Source organism: Sabethes cyaneus, chromosome 3, assembly GCF_943734655.1.
Source record: "Sabethes cyaneus chromosome 3, idSabCyanKW18_F2, whole genome shotgun sequence".
Classification (NCBI taxonomy): Eukaryota; Metazoa; Arthropoda; class Insecta; order Diptera; family Culicidae; genus Sabethes; species Sabethes cyaneus.
The window spans coordinates 241213718-241225644 of NC_071355.1; the positions used below are offsets into that span (position 1 = coordinate 241213718).

An 11927-nucleotide genomic window follows, 5' to 3' on the forward strand; every position below is an offset into this window, starting at 1 on the left:
TTTCGGCAGGCAGATTTTCGCTTTCATCATGTTTATTGCATGCGATTTATATGCCCGATTCCGGTGTGCCGTTGTTGTTGTTGTTGTCGTTGTTATCGCAGTCTATCCCATCTAAATGTCACTCGGCCAACCCGGGCAAACCCGGTGTTGTGGAGGGAGTTTGTTGATGAAATTTCAAATCAATCACGGCACAAATCAACCCTTCAGATTCGATTAGAGAGAATGCCTTCCGCAGAGAACATAGCAAACAATGGCTGCACTAGACAAAGTGGAAAAATGTGTGGATTTGAATTTAAATCGCTTCGGTCAACTGCCTGGTCTGATCTGTCATTGGCAGTCGAAACAGGCTTTAGCCCGGTGATGGCAGTTGGAAAAGATTACGCAAGGAAATGAGAATTTTAAACTTTCACTGATGATAAAAAGGGCTGATGGAAAACGAACACCCGATGCAGGAGGGTTGCATGTTTTACCAATGGAATTAGCATAACATCAGAAGGATCAGAACAACAAAATGGAGTGTGCATTACTTACCGGGTGATGAAGACTTGCGCCGGCTCAAGTTTAACAGGCCCTTCCGACTGTCGGGTGATTCTGCACGGCCTGCTGCTGCTGCTGCTGCTGTTACTCCAACCGTCAAACGTCGCTTTGCGTCGTCAAACTCATCGTCGACGACCGGCCGATCCAAGTCATTGCCGTGGCCACTCGTGCGCCCACCGCCGCCACCACCAATTTCTTCTTCATCTTCCGCATCGTCGTCATCGTCGTCGATAGGTGGATCATCATCGTCGGTGTTGTTGTTGTTATTTTTGCTGGTGTTGCTACCTCCGCCGCTACCGTCCTGAATGGACGTTCGATCCGGTGACATCGGCGGTTGCTGACGGTAGTGATGATGCGGTGGAAGCTGACCGAACTGTGATTGATGATGGTGATGATGATGCTGATGATGCTGGTGAAGCTGATTCGGGTGGATCTCGAAGTCATCGGGCTGTTCGAGTTTGAACTGATGAAAACTGCCGCTGTTATTGGTGATGTTGTTGCTGTTGGTAGCATTCGGCGCTGCTGCTGCTGCTGCTGCCGCCGCCGTCGTCGTCGTCGTTACTGCCGATGACGATTGAGAATGCAACGCTTGCTGTGATGATGACGGCTGTGGCAGCGGCGGCAATGCATAGAAATTCAATTCACGTTCTTCGGAGTCTCTTTGATGTCTTTGATGTTGTTGCTGGTGATGGTGGGATGACACTGTTGCTACTGCCGACATTGCTGCCGGAGTTGGACTGCTAGTGGGCGGGAGTGGTAGCATCGTGGTCGGCGAGGAGCGGTGATGGTGATGCAGCGCCAGTGGCATGTGAGGTTGATGGTGATGGGGATGAAGATGCTGCTGCTGTTGTTGCTGTTGGCTGTGATTCTGGTGATGATGGTGAGGATGATGCTGATGATGCTGATGATGATGTTGGGGAGGATGATGATGATGATGAATGGAATGATGTGTGAAATGAGGTGGCGGTGATCGAGTGGTTTGATTTTGTCTTGCACTTTGTTCGTGCGGGTTTATATCGCCGTCGAGTTCATCCCTTTCCTTCTTGATCGAATGCATCAGCGGGCCGAAGCTAGCGATGCTGGACGACGGGGATGATGTGGAAATTTGTGGACTCGTGGTCTGCGGCAGACCCATCGTATTCGGTCCTAGAGGATATGTCGACATGCTTTCCAGCATGCTTCTTTTCAGCAGTAAATTACTCTCGTTCAGCAGCCCAAGGCTGGGATTTTGTAGCATCATTTCGCGGATGGTCAGCAGACTGTTGGGAATCGCGTGCTGCGAGATCGATGTAGTAGGCGATGTGGGATTCAGTGGTGGTATTCCCAGCCCTGCCGGTAACATAGCAGGCGGCAGCAGGGACTGCGCGGGTTGACCAGCGGAAACGCTTGGCAACGGTACAGGGTGATGCCATTGTGCATCACTGCTTAACCAAATTTTACCTGCAAAAGATAAAAAACAATAATTTAGGTTTGTTTCACACAAAAGAAAGCTACTACGTTCCAAACAAGTATCGATTGGCAAAAGAGCTTCAACCTTGAACTGAAATCACGTCTTTGACAGTGTATCATAGTGGACGACGAAAACGATCAGTTTTACTCTGACGTTTCACCGGCACCACCACCCCACCACGCCATTTGGGTGATTCCACGTCTTATCAGTCTGTGCACCGCCGTCTTCGGCAGACACTGGTTTCCCTCTCTCCCTGACCCCGGAAAGACGGACGTAGTTTTGTTAATTCCTGGTTTCTTCCACTTCCTCTGATGACTTCCATTCATTTATTCGTTCATTCATTTACTCGCTCACTTACGACGCCCGGGGCGCGCGTATGCCGCAGTAGTACTACCGTGGCTCAATACATACACCTACACACATATTGTATGTACACTCTCACACCCGCCGTGGTAGCGCGGGTGAAAGGACACTGCCCGTAAGGGCAGTCAGTGCGGCGGTGTGGCGCGGTCTGCGGTGGTTACGTACGGTGTGTCAGATCCGGATCGATATCCTTCAAGCAACGGCCGGTAGCCGTTGATTGCCGTTGCGGTGTTTTCTACTGCGAAAACAACAGCGCGATGTTTGCGGTGGGCACAATATTCGACATTAAAGCTTGCCTTGGATTTGCACACACACAGACACACCCATACACACATACGAGCTGTCGGCATCGACGACGAAGAAAGTCTGATGCTGGCTAGCTGAGCTGAGAAATATGGTTCAACATAGAAGCTGTGGTGGCAGTACACTAACTACCTACCTGTTATTTTGGTGAAGCAGGCTTTGATTTCGATTAATTCCTCTTAAAGAGCTCAAAAATGTTATCGAATCGAGTGTTTGAATACAGAGACTTGAAAACATGAAATCCAAGCGAACTGCGGCATTTCTAGACATTCGATAGCGGAACGTCAAAAGTTACACATCAAAATAATGAGTCCAATAGCATTGAAACGGTCACGTTTAGCAAAACGTATTCGACGTAGCAGAAGCTCCATGATGGATTTTGTTCTTGATAACATAAAATTATAATTGTTTGAATTGAAATTGTTTGAACTGAATTGAATTGAATTTAAGTAACATTTCATACAATTTAGCGCATATTATAATTAACCTACTCAACATCGACAAATCGTGCCTGACTATCAATCGTCGTCATTTGAAATAGTCACTAACTTCAGCTGAAGCTTGCTTAAAACGTTCTGTTCATCAAATGAAACAAATCGCTTGATGTATAAAGCGAAGGTAAAAGAAAAACAGCTTCATTTATTTGTTTTCAGGATGCCGAGCCCTAGTCAGAATACTGAAATATTTCCGCTTTTTGGGCATTCTAGGATCTGCCAGGAAAGACTTTGGAATATTTTTCAAGTATTTCGAGTGATACATTGATCAAACAAGCAGATTTCCAAGCTCTGCGAATAGTGGGATTAATTATAGAAATTAGAAGATATCTGTGAACGATGATGAAGAGGAAGACGCTATGCAAGGATTCTGCTCTGGGGATGCAGAAAAATTCGTGAAGAGACAATAGGAGACCGGGGCATTTAATATGCTGGAAGCTACAATATCGGGACATTTAAAAATAGTTAAAAGCGGGTTTCCCTACTATAAGTCTGAAGAAATGAAAGAAAAATTCCTGATAGGCTTAGAGCCGTTTGTCAGACTTCGATGAAAGCAGAAATTTTTTCAATCGTTGGAAGCGCTGGCAATAAAATCTAGCAAGGGAAATAAATCACTAAGCGTATTATATCTGCTTGAATTTTACTTTGCTAAGGAACAATACTGAAACAAAAAGTTTGCAAATAGAGACATTTACTGAAAAACATCGACATTTCTATTGATTCCGAATAATCTGCCAATACCGGAATATTACCGGTACTACCGGTATTTTCTACGCCAATACCGAAATCGCGGTTTTCACCAAAAGCACCCAATACCGACAGCCCTACTCATAAGTCTCCGAAGTCTTCCGTAGTGCGTGCTTTATAATAGCTCAGTATTTTTCGATAGACCATAGTTCCTTAGGCCTTTGGGCGGGGGGAGGGGTTCATGTCCTTGGGCACGAAAGTCGGGGTTGGCTTCGTACCACTCCAGAACACCCCTTGAATAGTGGCATGAAGCTAGATTGTGATTAGATAATGAGGCTTCGTCAGCATCTGGGTGTACAATTTCCGGGCCCGTGACATTCCCACCGTATTTTGCCGTTCGCGACGATTTGTGCGTATGCAGTACCTCCCGGTTCATAGCTCTCTGAACGAAGGACTTGGACAGATTCAACTATTTTGGCCATATCCCTGACCGCAGCATTGGGATTCCGCTTAAACGCTTTCACGACACGCTTCTGATCCTGACCTGATCACTAAAAGAACAACCATTCTGACCGCATTTCTCCTTTTGTTCGATGCTCAAAGTTTCGTGGTAACGTTGAATAACGCGACTCACCGTTGACTGCACGGTTCCGAGTTGTTTTCTGATGTCCCGATGAAAGAGTTGAGGCTTTTCCAGATGCTTGCGCAAAATCAATTCGCGACGTTGCTCTCCGCCATTTTTTCCAATTTTTGAAAAACTGACAGCGATAAAAATACAGTGTAAACAATACACTCTAAACTACTTTTACTCAAATTTTTAAAAGAAAATAACTGACCCGAATGATTTTAAGTTAAAAGGTCCTTAATAAAACCATCATCATCATCATCATCGTCAAAAGAAAATACTCAATGGATAATTTTCTACAGCGTTTTGTTCGTAATCCAGATAGATTTCTTTTTCATTTTCATTAAGGGAACATATTACCTTTTACACCATATTTTTTGCCTGTTTTTAAATATTTTTTTCTCGTTAACGCGACAGGCAAATCGAATTAGTTTTTCTGCATTCAAAACATTGCATTTTATACTAATATTTACAATTTTGTTTTTATATGGGAACCTTTTCCCCTTTCCCCTATGGCTCCTTGAAGATAGTCATTCAAAAAAAACGTAGATTGCGTTACCATCGATTGGCGCTAGGGGGCTTATCAGAATTAAAAAATTCCAAAACGATATGAAAGTATATTAAATTATCTCGTGTTTGACCCAGCTCTTTTTTTATTTCGAACGCAAAACAAAATGGCTGACATTGAAACATAAAAGTAAGGTTTTAAGCCGAAAAAATTGACTTTAAGTTCAAACATTTCTAAAAAATACAAAAATTGCACTATCAAAAAAAGGATGGGTCAAACACTAGATGGTTTCGAGAAAAACGGCGTTGAAGTTTTTATTCGCTGTGTAATTGCTCCAGACGTGCGCGGTAAAAATGGCTGTAACTTTGTCAAATTTTAGAGTTCATCCAAACAACTTCAAACACAAATAGTCAAAATGTTAATCTTTCGAAATAATCAAAAAAATCGGTTTTTAAAAATTGAAAAGGTACTATGCCCCTTAACCTCTTCTTTTCTGGTACAGAAGGCTGTTAACATAAGGTCCTTATGCCTGCGAAACGTGGTGCGTCTCAGCGGAGACAACGCAAAAACTGCAGGTATTTATTAATCGGTGCCTGCATTCGTGCCTGATGGCCTGACAACTGGATATCCAGTGAGGAGCTCCATCGTCCATGTCATCAACGACCGATAGCAACAGAAATTCGTGAACGTAGGTGGAAATGGATCGGTCACACCTTGAGGAAAGGAGCGAACGAGATCTGCAGAGAAGCACTCGATTGGAATCCGCAAGGACAGCGACAGAAGAGACAGACCTAGAGGCTCATGGCGACGTAGCTTAGCCAACGACATCCAGGCTGTAGACGACAACCTGTCCTGGTGACAGGTAAAAGCTAGGGCGGGTAACCGTCAACAGTGGAGATTTCTTCTTCATCCCTTTGCAGTAGTTGGCCTTTACGTCTTATGACCAGGGCCTGGGGGGGGCTCCGTAGCCGCAAGGTTATCGAGTCTGCTTTGACAAGCGAGTGGTCGTGGGTACGAATCTTAGTAGAATCAAGCTATTCGATGTCAAGTTGCTTTAGCATGGGTTTATTCTCAGGCCCCTCCATTTACCTTTCCTTCATGCTGAATTCTATATTTACCCTCTGAAGCCTCTTGACAGTGCAAATGTCCCTCCTATAGTTTAAGTGTACTGGTCAGAGGTACGAATGAGTCCTCGCCAGGGACGGCTATATATGGGATAGTACTGGCAGCGAGGAATAAGTGGGTAAAATAGATCTTTGAAGGAAGGGTAAACCCCAATACACACAAGCACGCATAAAATTTAATAAGCATATCGCTCATTCAATAGCGATTATAGCAAAAAGAAATGCAGTGCAGGTCATACAACAAACACCTAGGCGATATTACAATAGATCAACTATACTGGTCGCAGTGATGAGTCCACACATGCAAAAAAAATTACAAGGGCTGCGTAACAGAATTCCTCCATGTGGGTCCAGTTTCGCGCGAACCCGGTGCTCGCCAGATTTCGCTCCACATGATCTTGCCACCTCGCTCGCTGCGCCCCTCTTCGTCATGCTCCCATCGAATTCGGTGCTTAAACCACTTTTGGAGGATAGTTGTTCGATATTCTGGCAACCTGCCCAACGTATCCGTATCGGCTTTAACCACTTTCTGAATACTGGGTTCGCCGTAGAGACGCGCACCGTTCTCTTACACACCGCCAAAGACGGTTCTTCGCACCCGCCATTCAAAAACTACGAGTGCTCGTAGGTCCTCTTCCAGAAATGTCCACGTTTCATGCCCGTAGAGGACAAGCGGTTTAATTAGCGTTTGGTACAGTGTGCACTTTGTACGGGGGCTCAGATTGTTCAGACCGCAAGTGTTCGTGGAGTTCGTAGTAGGCCCGACTTCCGCTGTTAATACGCCTTTCAATCTCACGGCTGCTATTGTTATCAGTGTGCCAAGGTATACGAGCTCGTCGATTACCTCGAACTCATCCCCGTCGATTATCACGGTACTGCACAAACGGGTCCTGTCGCGGTCGGTCCCGCTCGCCAGCCTATACTTAGTTTTAGGTGTATTTATCTTCAACCCAATCTTCTCTGCTTCGCGTATTAGTTTGGTGTACTAATCTTTCACCGCCTCAAATGTTCTGCCAACAGCATCCACGTCATCGGCAGAGCAAATGAATTGATTTCACTCGCATTTCACTCGTCTTATAACACCTTCAAGCGCAATGTTGAATAGCAGACAGGAAAGACTATCTCCTTATCGAAGTCCCCTGCGAGATTCGAATGGGTCCGACAATTCTGGGTCCGAGATTCTCACAAAGCACTGGATCCCATCCATCGCAGCCATGATAAGTCTAGTAAGCGTACCCGGAGAACCGTTTTCGTCGAAAATTTTCCATAGCTTTTGTCGGTTTACACTATCATATGTGGCTTCAAAATCAATGAACAGGTGATGCGTGGGGACTCGGAATTTCTGTAGGATTTGCCGCAGGGTGAAGATTTGGTTCGTTGTAGATCGACTCTCCATGAAGCCGGCCTAATAACTTTCAACGAATCTATAGGCTATTGGCAATATTCGATGGAAGATGACTTGGGAAAGCACTTTGATAGACGGCTTCCAGGATAGTGTTGTTCAAAAATACCAAAATCAACAGTGTGAAATGTTCTGAAGGGTTATAAGGAGAATTTAGGGGTGGAAACGTGGCAAAGAACTTTTAGGAAGACCGAGACTAGGGACCGAGAACTGTCTTACAGCGCCAGTGAGTAAACATTCGAATTGGCACTTGAAGCAGCCTTTGGAAGCCGCCAAAAAGTGTGCTAGACGTTTGCGCGAGAAAGTTTTGACAAACTTCAACGGATGTATTTTGTTGGACGACAAAACCTGCGTAAAAGTGGATTTCATGCAACTTCCCGGCCAAAAATTTGTAGCTGCGGACTGAAGACTGAGCCTTTCATCACTTCCTGAATAATGACATCAAGTGTATACATGGAAGAATGCTTGAAGAAATGGATTTTGTCATTTATACGTAAACATAAGGTAACGTTATACTCTGATTGAGCTAGCTGGCACTACTTTCAAGTGGTGCTAGAGTGGTATGCAGCTGATGTTGTCGATTTCGTGCCAAAAGAGATGAGCCCCCAAATTGTCGGGTGTTCCGACCCTTTTAAAGTTTTTGGGTAATTGTCAAACAACGACTTCGACTAAGCGGAGGGACAGTCAACAGTGCTAAAGGAACGCTATCAAAAGAAACATGCCGAATCAACTAACTGCCGACTACTAGCGAGCAGTACAAAGAGATTAATTACATTTACATTTACATTTATTCATTTACATCATCGGACAACAGGGTCTACATGATAATACTAATACATTACATACGATCAGTCAAAATTAATAAAATTATAGATACGATTTCTAAAACAGTTACACGTAATACAAAAATCAAACAAATGATTCACATTATTGAATATAGCACACATTGCTCGAATTGGTTCATTTTGACCATAAGCCGTCCGATGAAAGTCAGGCGTATAAAGTAACTGGATCGTAAAGGTCTCGCAGCTGCATTTATATCCACTTGCGCCATAATGTTGGGTGCGTCTATTTCACCATAAAGCAATTTAGCGATAAATATAGCACGCGTGCAATTTCTTCGATTAGCCAAGGTATCCATGCTTAATAATCTACAACGACTTTCGTATGGGGGGAGCTCAAACGGGTTAGTCCATGGAAGGAATCGCAATGCCAATCTTATGAACCTTCTTTGTACAGCCTCAATCCTTGTAGACCACGTTGTAGTATAAGGACTCCAAACTACTGCAGCTGTTTCGAGGGTAGACCGAACTAACGAGTAGTAAAGTGATCTCAAACAATAGGGGTCACGGAAATTCTTCCCAATTCTCATGATGAATCCCAAGTTTTTGTTTGCTTTTGCGACAATGTAGCTATAGTGGCACTGGAAAGTCAATTCGGTATCCAACAACACCCCAAGGTCCTTCACCACTGTTTCACGCTGAATTGGCAGACTATTAATAGTGTAGCAGTAGGCTAAAGGCGATTTTTTCCTCGTAAACGTAATTACCATACACTTTGCCACGCTAATAGTCAGATGGTTGCACGTGCACCATCCGAAAAACAAATCGACTAACTGTTGAAGCCGCGCGCAGTCCTCCTACGACCGTACGACGGAAAAGATTTTCAAGTCGTCAGCATACAGAGTTCGACAACCAACTGGAAGCGCCAGGCAGACGTCATTGAAGAAAAGCGAGAATAACAGCGGTCCCAAATTACTGCCTTGCGGTACTCCCGGCTTAATCTGGAACTCCTGAGACTTGAAGATTCCAAGCTTTACTGATAGAAAGCGGTTGGAGAGGAACGATGTTAGCCATCATACGAATGAATCAGACGATCCCAGGCGTCTTAACTTTGCTAAAAGCAGACGATGGTTGACACGATCAAAAGCGGCTTTAATATCAGTGTAAACAGTATCCACTTGAGCTCCTTTTTCAATATTCCGGATGAAATTGAACGGCCAGGATAGAACCCGTGCTGATCAGCCGAGATATAACAAGTAACATTACGCTGTAACACATCAGATATCAGTATTTCAAATCCTTTAGAACCAGCGCAAAGTGAGGTGATTCCTCGGTAATTTGAAACATCATTTTTGTTTCCTTTCTTATACACGGGGAAAACGAATTATACACCACCATCGGATTCTTTCGGGAGAAACCGATGACGGTACATTTTGGGATGCATACATTGCATTAGAAGCATTCAACAAACCAGTTTATCAGGCCTGGAAACACTACGAATAACCACGTAGATTTTGGCATCATCTGCATCCATAGAGTGATAAAGTTCCAAGCGGTAATAGTCGGGATTCGTCGTCATGAGCAAAAAAAAAGTGTAAAAAAAGTACTTCAGTGTAGACCGAACTAACGAGTAGTAAAGGGATCTCAAACAGTAGGAGTCACGGAAATCCTTTCCAATTCTCATGATGAGCCCCAGGTTTTTGTTTACTTTTGTGGCACTGGAAAGTCAATGCGTTATCCAGCAACACTCCAAGGTCCTTCACCACTGTTCTGAATTGGCTTGGTATTAATAGTGTAAAATTAACTAATGTTTATTTGAGCGTTTTAGTAGTATACCTGAAACAATAAAAACAAGAGAAACAAAAAGTTATTCATAAATTTATAAATTTATAGTAAAGCTATAAATAACTTTTTGTTTTTCTTCTTTTTATTGATTAATAGTGTAGCAGTAGTCTAAAGGCGATTTTTTTCCTAGTAAATGTAATTACCATACACTTTGCTGCGCTAATAGTCATCATCATGTCAGCATACCTCTGCGCCTGATTTGAATCCTCCGGACTTCGATGTATCGGCTTACATGCTAAGCAAACTAGGGAGCACCAGAAGATTAAAATTTAAGCAAGTATATCGCAATTTCAAGACCAGTCAGTTGTGTCCTGACACACAGACCCTGCTACCTCTATCATCAAAAAATGTTACTTTCTAAAAGTACGAAGTCAATATGTAGGGTAGATGCTCCAGTAGTTGTGGTAGTACCAGTAGTGGTGGAAACTTGAAATATATCATAATTTTGGCGGATTTCGAAATAATTTCCGTTTTCTATGGTTAAATATATATTTGTTAACAGTTTTATCTAAGATACACAGTTCAAATTCAAGATCTTGGTGCAAAAATTACAAATTCCTTCTCAGCAGTCCAATCCAGAGTGCAATTGCTTAAGAAATTCGTAACAATCCATAGCATTTTAACAAGCCTACGTTGTTATCCACCTGCTGCCATGCTCATTGCAAGCGTTGCTAAGGCGATAAACAACATTTCACTATTATAGGCAAATTTTCCACTATTATAGGAACATTACCACTACTTTAGGAGCACATACTAATGTCAGGAAAAACAATATTTTAGATATATTAACCAGCAGAATGGTATAATTTTGGTATGTATTTAAAGCCAACACTATGGTGCACCATATTATCATGTAGTTCAATTGGAAACTGATAAATAGAGCGTTCAAATTGTCTTTCCACACTATCCCCCGACATAATCCCTCCATTACTGGAGCATCTACCCTATCTAAATTATTCACACTTGTGCATCAATTTTTCACTCTGAAATCGTCGATGGACTTTAACTTCTTTCTTACAGCAAACTAGTTAACTGAAGTGCTAGATGTCGAACTATTCTGCACCTGAAAGCACTAGGTAAGCCATTCGGTATGTCCTTTCACTTTTCGTCGTTGTTCGGTTCACAAACATTCGACAAACATGTTGGAGTTGCTGCCAAATAATTATTTCATGTAAATAAATTTGGCCTTGTTGTGCACAGAAAAATCCACTCGACACAAACCCACAACACACTTTTTACTACCGTTCAAGGTGTTTTTCAACGAGATAATTGAATGGTTTTGTCACTTTAGTGTGCTTAAAACGAGGCGCAAAATTTTTATTACAAATTGATTTCACCGGCGAATTCGCGCCATCAGTTTGTTTATGTGCCAGAGGAAAACGCTGGTAACCAAGACAACATCATAGCTTTGCTGATTTGCGAAGTGGCGCCGATGTAAATGATTGATCGTAAAATTTACTAGACATATGTAATCGGCGCTTAATGAGCACGTTGAACATTAGACATAATAAAAATCAACTTAACAACTTTAAAATCAAATATCCATATTTAATCGCTAGTTGTTTTTCTGTGATAAAAGCGCCATCAAAGTAAGTTCAGCAGCGAAAATAAGTATGCTGTTTTATGGTTTTATAATTGTTCATAAACTGCCTCCGACCAGCAAGCCAGTGCTCTTTCGGCGGAAAAAAATCTATCAATAACAAACACAAAATGATGGTGGTTGAAAGCTGTAAAAGTGCTATAATCAGTGGGAAAAAAAAGCTCGAAAAGATTGTTAATAAATCTAACAAATTAACAGTATGCAACA

At 42.8% G+C, this 11927-nt stretch overlaps 1 protein-coding gene across 1 annotated transcript; it reads right to left on the reverse strand.

Annotated features, from left to right (window-relative positions):
- Positions 1-523: 523 nt before the first annotated feature.
- LOC128740970 (mastermind-like domain-containing protein 1) lies at positions 524-2172 on the reverse strand. The gene is made up of 3 exons (XM_053836546.1): positions 2148-2172; positions 1532-1977; positions 524-1438 (listed from the first exon to the last, which is right to left on the reverse strand). The coding sequence occupies exons 1-3, from the start codon at positions 2170-2172 to the stop codon at positions 524-526; spliced, it is 1386 nt and encodes a 461-aa protein (XP_053692521.1).
- Between the last annotated feature and the right edge of the window lie 9755 nt (positions 2173-11927).